The sequence below is a fragment of the Prionailurus viverrinus genome, chromosome C1 (assembly GCF_022837055.1).
Source record: "Prionailurus viverrinus isolate Anna chromosome C1, UM_Priviv_1.0, whole genome shotgun sequence".
Lineage (NCBI taxonomy): Eukaryota > Metazoa > Chordata > Mammalia > Carnivora > Felidae > Prionailurus > Prionailurus viverrinus.
This window is the reverse complement of record NC_062568.1, coordinates 68,237,626-68,256,104: the sequence shown is the minus strand read 5'-3', so window position 1 is coordinate 68,256,104 and position 18,479 is coordinate 68,237,626. Positions and strand designations below refer to the sequence as shown.

At 35.0% G+C, this 18,479-nt stretch overlaps 1 protein-coding gene across 8 annotated transcripts in view; it reads right to left on the bottom strand.

Moving 5' to 3' along the window:
* The window catches only part of WDSUB1 (WD repeat, sterile alpha motif and U-box domain containing 1), a 51,135-nt gene that overhangs the window by 17,242 nt on the left and 15,414 nt on the right, over positions 1-18,479 (bottom strand). For all 8 annotated transcript variants that reach the window (XM_047870187.1, XM_047870188.1, XM_047870192.1 and 5 more), the window contains 5 exons: positions 13,506-13,539; positions 12,095-12,135; positions 11,908-12,014; positions 10,808-10,987; positions 1,817-1,957 (listed from right to left, as the gene is read on the bottom strand). In XM_047870187.1, the coding sequence (XP_047726143.1) occupies positions 1,817-1,957; positions 10,808-10,987; positions 11,908-12,014; positions 12,095-12,135; positions 13,506-13,539 (503 nt within the window). The remainder of the gene's footprint in view (positions 1-1,816; positions 1,958-10,807; positions 10,988-11,907; positions 12,015-12,094; positions 12,136-13,505; positions 13,540-18,479) is intronic.

The window sequence follows — 18,479 nt, the reverse complement described above, 5'->3', positions numbered from 1 at the left end:
GCATGGGAGAGGAGCAGAGAGAGGGAGAGAGAGAATCCCAGGCAGGCTCCTCACTGTCAGTGCAGAGCCCAACATGGGCTACCCTTATGAAATGTGAGATCATGACCTGAGTGAAAATCAAGAGTCAGATGCTTAATTGACTGAGCCACTGAAGCACCCCACAACTAGTATTTATAGTGTCATAAAAATAGTAAATACCTAAGGACAGTATTAGCAAAGTATGGGCAAAACCTATAGACTGAAATATAAAGACCTAAATAAATGGAGAGCTGTGTGATATTCATGAGTTGGAAATGTCGATTCTGAATTGCTCTATAGATTAAACACCATTCTCATCAAATTCCTGGCAAGCTTTTATACAAATTCCTGGCAACCTACAAAACATTGTGGAAAGAAGTAAAGACGACACAAATAAATGGAAAGGCATCCTGTATTCATGGATTGGAAGAGTTAATGTTGTTAAAATTCCATACTACCCAAAGTCATCTATAGATGCAACACAACCTCCATCAAAATCCCAGTGACACTTTTTACAGAAATAGAAAAAAAATCCATACTAAAATTCACATGGAATCCCAAAGGACTCTAAAGCGCTAAAACAATCCTGAGAAAGAACAAAGCCAGAGGCCTCACACTTGCTGATTTCAAAACATATTACAAAGTTATAGTAATCAAAATAGTATGGTACTGACTATACTAAGACAAACATATAGACCAATGGAATGAAATAACCGAGAAATAAATCCTCACATATGTGGTCAAATGATCTTCAACAAGGATGCCAAGACCATACAATGGGGAAAGACCACACACTTTTCATATGTCCACTGAATATCCTAACAAAAACTGTCAAAATTGTTCTTTTTCATGTTCATAAAATATTCTCATTGATTAATTCTGCTTTGGAGCACACATACCATAAAAATAACCCTAAGTAATGGGTAATAATAGAAAAAAATAAGTACTAAGATATCAGTGCAATGATATTTACAAAATAAAGATTTCTACTGTTTGGTGTTTGTATGTGTTTGTAAGAGTCAAAATGTAGCATAGAGCCACAGTGGAATAAAGTTATTTAGGCTAAGTCAATATTTAGAAGTGTATAAAATTTTACACAAAGATAAAAAAAAATATGGATTCACTGATTACAACTAGATAAAGTATGTATGCCTATGTCTATTGACAAAGATTAGAAATTAATGTGGAATGATGCAACTTCATAATCTTTAAATCTTATTCCTGTAAGGTTGTTTAAATTCATGGTAGACAAAATAAACATAAGAGATCTCAACAGTCTATCTCAAAAACAGTATTTTAACTTGCATTCTTGTAACCGAACACGCATTTCACAAGTTTAAGTAAAGCTTGTAAAACTTATTCCTTTTGTCCTAACCTACTCCATCCAGTTTTATTACGAAATATGTAATGTTCAGGGCACCTAGGTGGCTCAGTGAGTTGAGCATCTAACTCCTGATTTCGGCTCAGGTCATGGTCTCACCATTCATGAGTTGGAGCCCCATGTCAGGCTCTGTGCTGACAGCTCAGAGCCTGGAGCCTGCTTCAGATTCTGTGTCTCCCTCACTCTCTACCCCTTCCCAACTGGTTCACACACACTCCCTCAAATAAACATTTAAAAACAAAAGAAATATATAATGTTCAACAGTTTACTTCAGATTAAATGACTTAAAAAAACTTATGAGCTATAAAACAGATTTAAAAAACTTTCCACATTTAAACAAACCTCTGTAAACTATCTACATCATTTATTCATTTAGCACACAACACGCCCTCAAACTTACAAAAGCATCACACATACCTGATGCAATGACAGGATCTTTCATAAGCTCCCTAGTTATTGGACATAGAAATTCATCAGGAATTCCAGAAGAAAGGGTTTTCACCTCTGTCCTGAGCTCTTCAATTTTCCTCAGCACTTTACTCCGCAGCCCTAGAGATTCTGGAAAGAAATTATTCTGTTAGGGTGGGAGAACCTCTGGTAACCTTTATGCAAGTCTTTAGCAAATAGAGAGGTTATCTATTACAACCCAAAATATTCACACATACTGTTTGACCACACGGAATGGTTTTCTTTATAAATTCTTTAACCAATATTTATAGTACAGAATATCGTGTGGTTAAAATAAATCAGCAACTAATGGTGAGTTTATTCTAAACAAGCTTAGATTCTAAAAGTTTGAGAATTTCGGACTGCTGAATAGTAATATACCGTACAACCTTAGAAAAGGCTTGTTGTTATTGGTTATGTATTTAAGCAGAAAATTTCCTAAGAACAATTTTTAAACATGTTCATTTTAATAATGGGAAAATTCCATCTTATATGTAAAACATTTTTGAAATTGGAAATATTATTGGCCGATCTCATATGAAACACAATCATGAAGCTCATCTGTTTGTCCCAGACTGTACACACAAGTTAAACTCACTCATTTGCATTTTTACTTTATCAAGTTTTAAAAATTACCTTCATTTTCAGCTTCTGGAAGTTGAGAGTAATTAATTGTAAGAGGTTTAGTGTTATTAGCTGTTTACCTTTTTAGAACTGACAGTTCTTTATTTTTTTTTTAATTTTTTTTAACGTTTATTTATTTTTGAGACAGAGACAGAGCATGAACGGGGGAGGGTCAGAGAGAGAGGGAGACACAGAATCTGAAGCAGGTTCCAGGCTGTGAGGTGTCAGCACAGAGCCCGATGCGGGGCTCGAACTCACGGACCGTGAGATCATGACCTGAGCCGAAGTCGGACGCTTAACCAACTGAGCCACCCAGGTGCCCCAGTGACAGTTCTACTTTAGACAGAGACATGTGAAGGTAGGGGGGTGGGTAGAAGAAAAAAATTACATTTCACAACACCTCACAGTTTTCATGAAAAGCCAAATCAGCTTTTTATTTTGTTGGGAGGCAATTCTTCAGGGTGTTTATACACCCCTTATGATGACTTTTTTGCAGTAATTTGTGTCCCTCCCAGTCAGAGGGCAGATTTGTTCTGTGATAGGTACAAAGATAAAATGACTCTTGGGCTAGGTTTGCTAGCAATCCCCTCAAAAGATTAAAGAGTTTCGTGAGCTCAGGGTATCTCCGCTATGACACAGACACAAACTGCCCTCACAAGACTTCGGGGGGAAAGAAAAACCTTGAAGCTCACGCTGCTTGCTGTGCCCTGAGGAATACAGTTTAAATCTATTCGGATTCGTTGCCCACAATCTACGGAAGTGTGGCAAGTCAACCTAGCAGCCGCCTGCCTCTTAGGGACTACGGCACTGCTTTCCTAGGAATTCTTTTCTATGTAATTCACCGAAACCAAATTGAAGAGTTTTTAAACAGTTTTTTAAAAGTACCACAACAGGTTTACAATTAGAAGTCATCTCATTTAAAGGGATAGTTATACAACATACAAGAAAAAGATACAGAAGCATTTAATATTATGAAAAATATATATTTCCCTGTCAAAAAATATGGGTGCTAATATTTAGAATGCTTCTGATTTTTATAATAGAGAACACAGAAAACCTATTTCAAAATGCCCCCAGATAAGAAAAAGTTAAATTGGGTGTTATCCGTGTCCAATTTTAATGTCATTTAAAAATGGAATCAGATCACTTTGCCCTCAGGGAAGCAATTACCAAGTGATATCCCCAGAGCTTAGCCAGAAACAAATATCTCCTTTTGTGACTGGGGGTTGGGAGTGGGTGTTATTAAATTTAATTGCTCAGGAAGAAAAGACCCTTACCAGCTGATGGCTACTAAACCCTTAGTATGGGTAATGGGAACTATCTGGATATATTTATTGTAACTCTGAAAAGGCATGTGGTTCTTAATAAGATGTCAAGTTAAATAGGACAACAATTCCTGTACTCTCTTCTCCAACCCTGAAAATGCTACATAATTGAGAACTGATGGAGTCTACACACAAATAACAACCAAAGATATAAAACAAAACTCTGAAAAGCCCCTAAGAAAATAGAGGTAACTGGGTTCCAGAGTGAGGGATGGAAGATGGCCACTTACAGCAGAGACACGTGTACACGAATGGAAGAGAGACCTTGATACCTCTACCGTTCTCTCTACCAGCTGTGTCCTGTATGGATCACTGCTGAAGCAGCAAGGCCAGCAATGGCTGGAGGCACCATAACAAGACAGAGCTGTCGCCCAGAACTAAGAAACACAGCTCATCAGGCTGGTCACTCCATCACCTCTCCACTGCCCAGAGAGAGAACAACAAAACCAGAAGCCAGTTTCTCAGGAAAGAACAGAACAACAAAAACATATTTTTAAAAAAAACTATTAAAAAAAAAACAACTCCTGACTAGAATGGTCAAGGGAAAACAAAGACGTACAAACGATAGGAAAAGAAAAGGGAAACCTGATGATAGATACAAGTAGGGATTTTTTTCAAAAGGATTTGGATAAGTTGGTGGTAGAAGCAGTATAGTTTTTTTAATTTCTCCGAATCTCCACATAAAAAAAGAGAGAGCAAAATCAAATCCCACAGACAATCTCCGCAACAAAGTAAAGTGGCGAGGTGTCTCACAAACCCCACCGTATAAGCAGGCGAGGACAAACCACCAACCTCCACAGACCTGTGGTTGACACCTGTGTGGAAGTAACAGGACATCTGACCGGCCTAAGGAAAGGAGCCCCCCCCCAAATGCCCACAAGTTCCCACTGGAAAGTGTGGTGGGCCAATTTAAGAGCAGCAACTGAACTGCCCAGTCCAGCAGCAGGTCCATGCACAGGCTCACAGTAACTAGACCAGAACTAAAGGGACTGTGTCACTTTAATCGTGCATAACAACAACAACAAAACAGTGAATGTTCCAGTAGTTCATGATAGTTCACTTAGGCAACAAATGAAAATCTACATAAGGAAGTAGTTCTAGGAATTGAAGAAACTCAAAATCTAAGGATGTTCAGTTGCTGCATAGTTTGAAAAAGCATCTGATTGAACAATTTGATATTATAATTTTAAGCTAGAAAATGATAAAAATGTCTCATGTGCTTTATGGTTTCTTGGAAAGACAAGAGCAAAAGGTAGAAGAAGCCTTTTGAAAAAACTTCATTCCCAATTAGGACTCTATGATTGATAATTATTTGAATGTAGGTGTAAGGACTGACATGATATAGAATAGTTCTTCGGCATTTGTCATTCCAGGTTTCTACCACTATATCATCTACAGCAATTCCACACTCCAAGGCAGGCAGCAATTTAAAATTTCTGAGACCCAAACATAAACTGAAGCCAAGGTGCAGATGAAAGTCATGTGGCCAGATTTACTGCTTGCCTACTATCACATCTCAGAAGCGAGAGACTCTCGCTCTTCACCCTTCATACTTAATGACTTTTGAATGAGAGATTAAATACTATAGTGGAGTTCACAAATTCATGGATTCACAAATGTCTTAAGACAGCTCTCTCTCTCTCTCAACGTCAAGGATCTTTTGTACCTGTAATCTGTCTGGACATTTCTTATGCAAACGTGGGACTAAATATAAAGAGTTATCTTCTAGTTACAACTGGCTAGTGTACCCTGGTTTCCATTAACACAATCCTAAGAAAGGATGGTTATCCTAGATTAAAGCATCAAACTCCAGCAGATATTCAAGTCTATAGAAAGTTCCTTTATTATACATTTATAAAAGGCTCACTAGAATATTTCATAGACTGCTTGATTCCTTAAAAGTAACTTTTTAAGTGTCAAACATAATAGATATACATACTTTGGTCTCTAACACCCCAATGTGCCTTACTGCACAATTCCTCCATATGACGAATACACAAATTCCTATTTACTCGCATTGACTTAGGAACTGTTCTAACAATTGTATCACAAGTCAAAAGCAAGTAAGAGAGTTATGCATCTAAAGAATAAAATTCATTATCATTTACTCATCAGTTTGCCTCTTAGCACATTTTTTCTTTAGACTCAATTTCAATTCTCTATTATGCCAATATACTATCTTAAGAATCTGCTTTTCTTAAAATTCAAGACTAAAAGAAATTCACTGTAGCTTAAAGTAGTACTTGTAGAAGATTAACTTCTTGATCCTTTATAATTCTTTATAATTCTATAAAAACTTTCAAGTACTGTAGAATTATGTGAAAAAATAAATGCCCTAGCCCATTTACTAATTTATTCTGTTTAATTTGCCAACTTTCCAAATCTTAAACACACAGAATAGATTCATTATTTACTAGAAAATGTTAACATTTTTGTCTCCATTCATAGTAATAATTTTCCTAATTCCACTATTAGGCCACTATACAAGTTAAATTATATTTCAATTTTGGCTTGGGCCTGATAGTTCTGAAACTTATTTCACTGAAGTTTAAAACGATTGTAACTACTAATCCTGGGACTCATCCTTCAAAAACTATTTCAAATCATTAATTAAATCCTATAAGAATTTCTTATTATTTATCTATCAGAATAGAATTCTATTCCTATTGTTTTTACTATGCTTCTTTTGTTTTCAAACATCCTTTGTTGAAATCTGAAATTATTGTTTTATAGTGTTAAGTGCTTCTAAATGATAAGGTACTGTTAAGATTTATTGTGAGAGAGTAATAAGAAATCAACTAATGAAGATGCAAAAATCAGCAGAAAAACAAACAAACAACCCTACACTCTGTTACCAACTTTCAGGAGGAAAGAATAAATTATAAAGGCAATAAGTTATTAGAAATACAAAAACAGCTCTCATAATATGGCCGGAGTACAAAACCATCTGACCCTAAGTATTTTCACAAATCATCATTATGTTAACTTTTTAAAGGCTGTAAGATTTCAAGAGATTTAAATACACTCATATGCTATATTTACCATATAAGGAAAGTATAACACTATACTCCAAAATGGTTTTAATATTTTTTTTTTGTTATTTGACTCTTCATTAACAATAAATCTCACTATGGATATCCTATTTTCTATGCTTTCTCAGTAGGATTTCATTATAGCATGTTAATAGTAGTGTCCGGTTATTAGTTTTATTACAGCATGACATTAAGTCTTCAAACTAGGGGCGCCTGGGTGGCTCAGTCGGTTGAGCACCCGACTTTAGCTCAGGTCACAATCTCACAGTTCGTGGGTTCAAGCCCAGCATAGGCTCTGTGCTGACAGCTTGCTCAGAGCCTGGAGCCTGCTTCAGATTCTTTGTCTCCTTCTCTCTTTGCCCCTCCCCCACTCACGCTTTGTCTCACTCTGTTTGTCAAAAATAAACGTAAAAAATAAAAAAATAAAAACAAAAGACTTCAAACTATTTTTGATAAGGATCTAGTCTCCAGAACATAATAAACAACTCTTACAACTCAACAACTTAAAGACAAATAAACCAGTTTAAAAATATTTTTAACAATTTTAACTTCTCAGACATTTCTCTGAAGAAGATACATAAATGGCCAATAAGAACTTGAAAAGATACTCCATATAATTAGGTAAACACAAACCCAAACCACAATCTAATACCACTTCACATCTACAAGGGTGGCTATAATCAAGATGACAGGTAATAACAAGTACTGAGAAAGAGGTGAAGAAACTGAACACCTTACATATTGAAGCACTTACACATACAAAACATGGATGAACCTTGACAGCATTTTGTTACATGGAAGAAGCCAGATACAAAGGGCACCTACTGTATGGTTCCACTTACAAGAAATATCCCAAACAGACAAATCCATAAAGACAAAGTAGATTAGTGGTTGCCAGAGGCTAGGGAGAGAGAATGGGGTTCTTTTGAGGGGATAAAAATGTTCTGAAAATAGACAGTGTTGTTGATGGTTATAAAACTCTATGAATACACTAAAGACCACTGAATTATACACTTAAGGAAAAATGACTTGTATACTGAAAATGACAAAGCATTTTTAAAAGAAATGAAGAAGACCTGAATAAACTGAAAAACGTCCTGTGCTTATGGACTGGAAAACTTAAGATGACAATAATCCCCAAATTAATTCACAGATTCAATATAATCCCTATCAAAATTGGCTTTTCTTTTTAATGTATATTTTTGAGAAAGAGCAAGTGGGGGAAGAGCACAGAGAGAGGGAAACACAATCCAAAGCAGGCTCTGCACTGTCAGCTCAGAGCCTGATGCGGGGCTCAAACTCACAAACCACGAGATCATGACCTGAGCTGAAATCAAGAGTTGGACACTTGGGGCACCTGGGTGGCTCAGTTAACTGTCCAACTTCAGCTCAGGTCATGATCTGGTGGTTCATGAGTCTGAGCCCCACGTCAGGCTCTGTGCTGATAGCTCAGAGCTGCTTGGAGCCTGCTTTGGATTCTGTGTCTCCCTCTCTCTCTCTGCTCCTCCCCAGCTTTTGCTCTCTGTCTCTCAAAAATAAAATAAACATTAAAAATTAAAAAAAAAAAAGAGTTGGACACTTAACTGAGCCACCCATGCAACCGCAAAATAAGTGGCTTTTTAAGGAGTGCACTTCTGATGAGCACCAGGTGTTGTATAGAAATGTTGAGTCACTATATTGTACACCTGAAACTAATACTATACTGTGTTAACAGGAATTTAAATTAAAACAAAAATAAATTAAGTAAATCCACCTGATTTTAAACAGAAATTGACAAGCTGATTCTAAAATTCACATGGAAATGCAAGGGACCCAGAAAAACAAAACCAATTTTGAAGAAGAAAAAAAAAAAAGAGGACCCACACTTTTCAATTTCAAAACCTACTACAAAGCTACAGTAATTAAGACAGTGTGAGCGTAAGAATCAACAAATATGTCAATGATAGAATTGAGAGTCCAGAAATAAATCCTCACATTTGTGGTCAATTGATTTTTAACAAGGGTGCCAAAACAATCCCAAAAGGCAAGAATAGTCTTTTCGACAAATCGTGCTAGGACAGCAGCTGGATATCGACATCTCAAAGAGTGAAGCTGGACCCTTATACTCATACCATATCCAAAAATTAAGTCAAAATTGATCACACACCTAAATGTAGGAGCTAGACGTATAAATTCATAGAAGAAAAACAGGTTTAAATCTTTGAGACTTAGAATTAGGCAATAGTTTATTAGGTATGACACCTACAGCCTAAGCAACAATAGGAAAAAAGATAAATTGGACTTCATCAAAATTTTTAAATTTCTGTGCTTCAAAGGGCACTATCAAGCAAGTATAAGGCTAACCTACAGAAAGGGAGAAAATATTTCCAAATCACATATCTAATAAGAGCCTCATACCCAAATTTATATAAAAAATAATAAAAAGACAAAAAACCCAGTTTTTAAAATGACCAAAGGATCTTAACAGACATTTCCACAAAGAAGATCTACAAATAGCTAACAAGCATATGGAAAGATGTTCAACATCACCAGTCACCAGGAAATGTATACTGAAACCATAATGAGAAACCACTAGGATGGCTATAATTAAAAAAACACATGTTGATGAGGATGTGGAGAAATCGAAATTCTTGGGGTGTCTGGGTGGCTCAGTCAGTTAAGTGTCTGATTTTGGCTCAGGTCATGATCCCCGTTCACAAGTTGAACTCCCACATCGGGGGCTCTGTGCTGACATCTCAGCGCCTAGAGCCTGCTTCAGATTCTGTGTCTCCCTCTCTCTCTGCCACTCCCCTGCTCGCACTGACTGTCTCTCTTTCTCTCTCTCTAAAATATACAGACATTGGGGCGCCTGGGTGGCGCAGTCGGTTAAGCGTCCGACTTCAGCCAGGTCACGATCTCGCGGTCCGTGAGTTCGAGCCCCGCGTCGGGCTCTGGGCTGATGGCTCAGAGCCTGGAGCCTGTTTCCGATTCTGTGTCTCCCTCTCTCTCTGCCCCTCGCCCGTTCATGCTCTGTCTCTCTCTGTCCCCAAAATAAATAAACGCTGAAAAAAAAATTTTTTTTAAATAAAAAAATAAAATATACAGACATTAAAGAAAATTAAAAAAAAAAAAGAAAAGAAAAGAAACTGAAATTCTCATATATAGCTGGTGAGAACATAAAATAGCACAGCTGCTTTGGAAATAGTCTGGCAGTTCCTCAAATGTAAGCACAGAGTTACTATATGACCCACCAATTCCACTCCCAATTATACACCCAAGAAAACTGCAAACAGATACTACACAAAAGCGTGTACACAAATGTTCAGAGCAGCATTATTCACAATAGTCCAAAATGGAAACAATCTAAATTCAATCAACTGATAAATGGATAGCAAAAAGTGATAAATTTATACCGTGAAATATTAGTCATCAGAAGAAATGAAGCACTAATATATGCTATAGCATGGATGAACTCTGAAAACATGCTAAGCCAGAAAAGGCAGCATATTGTATGATTCCATTTCTATGAAATGTCAAGAAGAGGCAAATCCTTAGAGACAAAATGCAGATTAGTGGTTGCCAGGAGCTAGAAAGAAAGGGAAAGAGCAGTGACCGCTCATGAGCATGGGGTTTCTTTTTGAAGGGATGAAAATGTTGTGTGATTAGACAGTGGTGATGGCTATACAACTCTGTGGATATACTAAAAATCACTGCATTGTACACTTATAAAAGGGTGAGTTTTATCATGTGAACTACATCTCAATTTCTAAAATAAATACATTTTGAAAATTAATTACATGGTGGCTTTAGTTACTTAAAGAAATACCACATAACATTTCTTTTCCATAATCTAACCTACATAATCCTTCTCTACAAAGAAATATACCAGCATAATTACTGTGCCAGGACAGTAAGAGGAAAGCATTAATACAACTGAAACCAATTTCGGAGTAAATTATTAAAAGTCGCTTTTAAGAATGCCCATCTTCCACTAATCTTACCAATTTTCAAATCATCAGCCAGACTTTCTTTGGTGAGATTCAACAATTCTCTTCCATCAATGTTATTCATTTTGAAAATACCAACAAGGTCATTTAAACCTTGGGCACAAAGCCACACTGAAACATCATCCTCTGACCAGTCTTCAGGAAATTGCTTCGCCTCGTCTTCTGTGCTCCTTGCTTAAAAACAAACCCACAAACAGAAAGGCAAGTAAAATAACAATGAAGGAAAGTATTGCCTTTATGAATATTCTCACTGAGAATTAAAAACTAAATAAAATTTCCTTAAAGCTGTGTTTTAACAACTTTTTAAGAAATTTCAAAAAAATCAAACAACACTATGTACAGTTACAATATTATTTAATACTATATTAAATACTACTCTCTTGGAACTTTTCAGTCTAGAAAAACAATTTTTTATCATATAAAATTCATATCAGCAAAAGTATTCTGCTCTATCATCTGCATATCAGCACCACTATTCGGTTAATTCTGACAGTAATAAAAGTAAAATTCCTAAATTATGTGTCAACATTGCTTGATGAGGCCAAAAATAAAATGAATAAAGTAAAACTCTGCTTTCTATTTTGTTCTCAGGCTATATTTATCTGAAAAAACAGTATGCGTACAAATAAATAGCTTATAAAAAAATTGGGATGTATGATTTCCATGAATGTGCTCCTAAAAGGATTTACCAACAGCTTTAACATATATAAACTACTTGAAACACTAGATTCTCTAAAATTATTTTTAAATTATACATTCGGATATACACTTCATATTGAGAAAAAGTAAAGTGAGTAATTTGTTAAAAATTTACGTGATTTAAAAAAAATTTTTTTTTAATGTTTTTTTATTTTTGAAAGAGAAAGACAGAGTGTGAATGGGGGAGGGGCAGAGAGCAAGAGGGAGACAGAATCTGAAGCAGACTCCAGGCATCGAGCTGTCAGCACAGAGCCTGACTTGGGCCTCAAACTCACGAACCATGAGATCATGACACTTAACTGATTGAGCCACCCAGGTGCCCCCAAAAATTACAGGATTTTTTAATTTAATGGTGAATGGGATTGAACTGGGTTAAATATGATGCCCTTACTAACCTTGGCAAGTTGTTTCCAGATCAAATTGCCAGATGTTCACTGTTTTGTCCATTGAACCAGTAGCAAGTAAAAGGATATTGGGTGCAAAGGCACAAGTTGTGACATACCTAGTTAATAAAAACAACTATTATGTATCCTCAGACTAATTTTTTTATTATATTAATACAAAATGAGGTTAAGTTCAGACCTGGTATGCTGAGTCAATGTGTGAAGTATATTCTCAGTATTCTGAAAAACAATAAAAACAGCTTTATATTTACTCGGGCAGGAGTAAAGTTACTGATAAAGGCTCATTTGACATAAATAGTTTATATGATACCAGTATTTTATTATAATTAGTCACTAATGTAAGTTGAAACTTTACCCAATAAAAAGAGAACAGCCTCTATAACTAATAATATTATCAGGTACTTATTTCACTCTCAGTAATTAGCACTGTTGTCTGCTGACCACCCTCCTAGAAATTTTTAGTATAATAGATCCTGGGCTTCTGCTGATGGTTTTGAATTTACTAACAGTAGCCTAAACATCTACTACATGAAATGACCTGTATTTTTGCTATGGCATTTGACTTGTACCCAACTGCAGGACCGGTGAAGAGAAATTAGTCACTTAGATTTTGAGTACACTTAGCTGGCCATCTAGCATCTAGATGTATTTATTAATTTTTAAAAAGTGAAGTATAATTAACAGTGTTATATTAGTTTCAAACGTACAATGAGTTGTATTTAGCTGAGATTCATATACATATTTTATGGAGGAAGTTTAGTGTTCTAGCTATTCTTGTGAATGTAAAATCTTAAGCAAATTTGTTGAGAAACATTCAGGATCTACTTCACCCAGTTTGTATTCTTTTCCATCTCCTGCCAGAGCACTCCGCGATTTGAATTCCCACATAGAAGACTAGTTTAGATTCCTTGCTTGACCGACTACACTTTGATGATTAACATCTCTGGTTCATTTGCTAGCACGCTGCAGCCTGAACTCCATCATTGTAAGGCTCCATTCAACATGGATTTCTCTTGAAGAATATTTTCATCAACCACATCTTTGCTACATGTTAAATGTTCATTTTTTTTTCATACTCATGCAACTCGGTCTTTATTCATATGGCTCTACCAAAAACTGCCATTTTCCCAAGTCTATTAAAACTTACTCTTCCTTCTGTCTCTAAAGCCAGCCAGATCTCTACCAGTGGTAGGCCACTTTCAGCACACCCATCCACAACCCTGGGGTAAATATTCATTCTTTGCTATTATGGAAACCTGGTATAAAAATTTAAGAAAAATCACTTTGAAGTGGTTTTTTTTTTTTTTTTTTTGGATATTGGTGCTCTTTAAATCTGTATTTTCTTTGATCAGATTAATCATCTATCTTAGACATCTATCCATCTTAAAATCATTACTGAAATATTTAAGGGCCTGTCCCAGAACCAATAACTTGCATAACTATCTTAGCACTTTTGAAAATGTATATTCTTAGGCACTCTAAAAAGAAAAGAAAGTATCTTATCCATCTTGCCTAACAAAACTTGAAGTTCAGTACCCTAATAAACATAATTTATTCATATCACACATGCAAGATTCTGAAATACTTACAGTATCATACACTATGACAGATTTATCCACTGATCTTTAAAAGAAAAAGGAAATTATGGGTGAGAAGTTCTATAAAAACCAGGTAGTTATTAATATTTTTAAATCATTTAAATAACTTTAGAAAAGGCTGAGATACTGATATACAAACATTTAGAATGCAAGCTTTTTGTTCATATGTATGAACTTTTATTCAAAAGACTACATGCCACATATAAAATTTTTCAGAAAATTATAAACTTTATTAAATACTAGTTTATTAATACTTTATTAATACTAGTATATGCTATTTATACCATCTAGCCATAAACAGAGTAAGCATTTATGATGTATAATAAGACATAATCCCATATCAAGTTAATAACTCAAAGGGAAAAACCACTATAAGGGAAAGCTATTTATAATTGACCCTCAAACAATGAAGGGATAGGGGCATTGATTCTCCTCTTCCCCATGCAGTTGAAAATCTATGTATGAGAAAGACAGATACCATAGGATTTTTACCCATATATGGAATTTAAGAAACAAAACAGATGAACATAGGGGAAAGGAAAAGAGAGACAGAGAGAGAGAAGAAAGCAAACCATAAAAGACTTAACTATAGAGAACAAACTGAGGGTTGATGGAGGGAGGTGGGCAGGGGATGGGCTAAATGGGTGATGGGTATTAAGGAGGGCACTTGTGTTGAGCACTGGTTGTTATATGTAAGTGATGAATCACTAAATTCTACACCTGAAACCAATATTACCATATATGTTAATTTCTAACTAGAATTTAAATAAAGACTTGAAATAAAAAACAAAAATTTAAAAATAAAAACTATGTGCAAATATATATCTAGCTATATGGATATATGCATAAATACCTGTATGAATTACAAAAATATTCTTGTCAAAAATGATACTATGAGCTACAATTCAAATCTCATTTAAGAAAAAAGAAAATCCACGTATAACTTTTGACTCTTCAAAAACTTAACTACCACTAAGCCTCCTGTTGACTGGAAGCTTTACCAACAACAAATAGTTGATTAACACATATTGTGTATGTTATATGTATTCTATACTGTATTCTTACAATAAAGCTAGAAAAAATAAAATGTTAAGAAAATCTTAAGAGAAAATACTGTACTGTACCAAAAAAACTGCATATAAGTAAACCCATGCAGTTCAAATCCATGTTGTTCAACAGTAAACTATACTTGTTACTTGGTTTTTGTTTCAAACATCATTGTTCTTTATCATTAATATAGCCATGACTTAATTACCAACCTCTCTCTCTACACACACACACACACACACACACACACACACACACACGTCTTGTGACTCATTTCTGAAAACTGTAATTCTAAACTTGGTATGAACTCTGCAAGGTTTCTTTTAATAGTATAAAATTAAAAACAGCCATCTGGGATTATTCTGGTGGTAAAAAGAAAATCATCAAACAAAGAAAAATGCAAACAGTGTAACAAAGTACATAATTAACAACAGATAAATGTGTTTCTGCATAGTATCTTCCCTCTTTAAAAATATATACGATGCTATATATATGCTATATGCTACACCACGATATACGCTACAAGGTAAGATAATACAACAATATAAGTGTTACTAATGTCTGCACAACTTTAATAATATTTATAGTTATTATTATTAAAATATAGCTGATAAGAGACCACAGGAGTCATACCTACTGGAGGGCTTAAAATTCCTTGTTTAGTGTAAGTTATCCAGGGTAGAGGATGGATTTTGACTGCAGAATCTTTGTTATAAGTTAATCATCTATCTTAGACATCTATCCATCTTAAAATCATTACTGAAATATTTAAGGGCCTGTCCCAGAACCAATAACTTGCATAACTATCTTAGCACTTTTGAAAATGTATATTCTTAGGCACTCTAAAAAGAGTTACACTTTAAATGTTCAAATGTAAAATAAAATACAAGAAAGTGGGAAACACACAGAATGCTTTCTGGATGTAAAAAACAGTTACAGCATTAAATGTTAAATTCCAGCCAAAAAACACTGAAAATATTAATTAGCAGCTAACATTATTTGAGTACATATATACTAAACATAATTTGTGGATACTCTTATTGAGTCCTAAATTCCTCAAGGTACAAGGTATGATTATCAGAATATATAAAATTCTTAGGGAAAACTTTTACTTTTGATCAGCCTAAAAAAGAAAACTAAAAGGAAATTCCACCTTCTTAACTACACGTAGTGCAATTAAAACTGACTCATCCTAATACGATAGCACTTGAAAAGCTGGATCATCATTAGTAATCTTTATGAGCATCTAATATTGGGAAGACAGAAATAAGGACAACAAGCAAGAGTTCACATATGAGAACAGCATGAAATAAGGCCGAAAATGTAGACTAGAACAAAAATACAAAGTACCCAAGAAATGTAGGCAATCCTGTAGGCAACAGATAGTCAGCCATGAAGGCAATGGAATAGGTTCACTTGATATTGAGGTAAAAAAAAAAAAAAAAAAAAAATGAATCTGAGAAGCAAAAGGCCAAACATTAAGATCTCCTAAGAGTCTAAACATCCAACCAAGAAGAATAGAAATTATGAATGAAGATGTATGGACTTAAGAAGATAGAAAAGATTGTCAACTCACCTCTTATAACATCTAATTTGACTAATGGGATTCAAAGAAAGATACCAGAGGATTTGATAGCTGATTAGATTTAGTGGAAGGAAATTAGAGTTAGGAAAAAAATAATAGTTTTTAATATTTGAGATTTGAGTTGGAAAGACCAGGAGAATAACAGAACCACTGTAAACAGACACAAAATAAAATATTTTGAAATCACTCAAGCAATATAAAACCTCAAAATATTCCCTAAATTGAACCTGAACCAACACTGAACAAGAAGTTCAATTGTCTGGTGCCCCTGGTTATACATTTCCTGCCTGCTTTATGTAACTCTTTCCCCAACTTTTCATATCTACATTCCACCACAATCTGCCCTGTCACTTTAAGCCCAGGTTTCCTTATAAAGGAAGTATTAGTTTTCAAGCCTTTTGATACTGCATTCCTTCAGTTTTGTGGCACTCTAAAACCTCAACTCCGCTCACTCAAGACTACAAGACAAACATGTCAATTATATCTAGACGGTTACTGGGTGAGAGCAATAATACATATTGTTATGTGTTTGATATTGAAGAGCATACATAGACTCATAGGTGATCAGTGACATTATGACGTACAGCCACCCATATCAGAAATCACCAAAGCATTTTAATCTAAACTAGCTTTATACAATGGCAAAAAAAAAAACCCTAATTAAATGAAATTACCAACATTTCTTTAGGTCAAGTGTGTTCCTAAGTTTTAAAGATTTATTTTACACTCAAGCATTTTATTTTAAATATATTTATCTATGGGGGTGCCTGGTGGCTCAGTGAGTTAAACATCTGATTCTTGATTTCGGCTCAGTTCATGATCTCTGGGCTGTGAGATCAAGCCCCTCATTGGACTCTGTGTTGAACGTGGAACCTGCTTAGGATTCTCTCTGCCCCTCCCTTAATCATGCTCACTTGCTCTCTGTCTCTCTCTCTCTCAAAAAAAAGGGAGGGGTAATTATCTATGTTTCTTCTCACTCATAAAGTATTTGAAGTCTCTTACAAGATGTAGCAAAAACAAGGTAAAAATTATATGAGGAAACTGGAGACGGAGAGAATACAAAGGCGAGAGGGGGAAGAAAAATAAAGATAAAGATTAAAAATAAAAATATACGTCATAAAATCCAGTCCACCTTGCCACAGAAGGGCTGCAAGTTTGGTTCTGAGCTTCTTTAGCAATTAAAAAAATGTAGAAACACAAACTCAAAGTTTGGAAAAGACACATCAATTCCTCAGACTGAGACCTGAAAGAACTATTTTCCCCATGGTGTTTACAGAGAGGATACTATGACAAAAAGTCCTCAACAACTGTTTCAAAGACACATGGTTAATTTCAAACATTTATTTTATAATATCCCTCAGTATAGGACAACGGTTGAAACTTCAAGCAGAAGTCAGAAAATGAGGAAGTAAAATGTTATGTTATATAACTGCCCAATGTTTTATATTACACAAAAAATAATATACATAATGTTTAATAAACAATTATTATGCCCCCAAAATAAATAATGCTTTGCTGGAATTTTCTTTTTTTTTTTTTTTTAAGTTTATTTATTTTGAGAGACAGAGCACACAGCAGAGGAGGGGCAGAGAGGGAGAGAGAGAATCCCAAGCAGGCTCCACACATCAGTGCAGAGCCTGACACGGGGCTCAATCTCATGAACCAGGATATCATGACCTGAGCAGAAACTAAGAGTCAGACACTCAATTGACTGAGCCACCCAGGTGCCCCCAGCATTTTCTTATTTAAGCTTCATAACAATCTTATGGGGAAAGTGTTATTATTTTCTCTATTTTATAATTCAGAGAAATGAAGTTGAGATAAGATATGGAATTAGAAACTGTTCAAGGTCACACAGCTAGTAAATGGCAGGACTGGGATGAAAACTAGTTCTATGTGATCCCAAAACCCAACTTTTTGCATTTTACTTCCTAGAACATCATCCCCCATGAATGTATTAACATTAAAATTGATTCATAATGGGGATGGTTTCAGCCTAAAAACACATAAGGCAGATGACATGGCCATTCATATTTCATTAAAGCTTTCACATGACATCTAATTTAAAGCAATGCAATATATAATTTTATCTTTATTTATCTATTGATAAATCACCATCATGCACTTTTAGGCTACTAAATGTACTGACCTGTTCTATAGGATTATAAACAATGTTGTAAAGAGATAGAGGGGAAAAGATGATTTTGGAAGAGTGATCTCAAGCCTTATTCTAGTCATTACTGAGCAAGAGAAGGTTGTTTGTTAAAGCCACTCCAAATTCATGACAATAAAACTCTATCCTTTACATTTACAAAATAGATAAAATATAAACA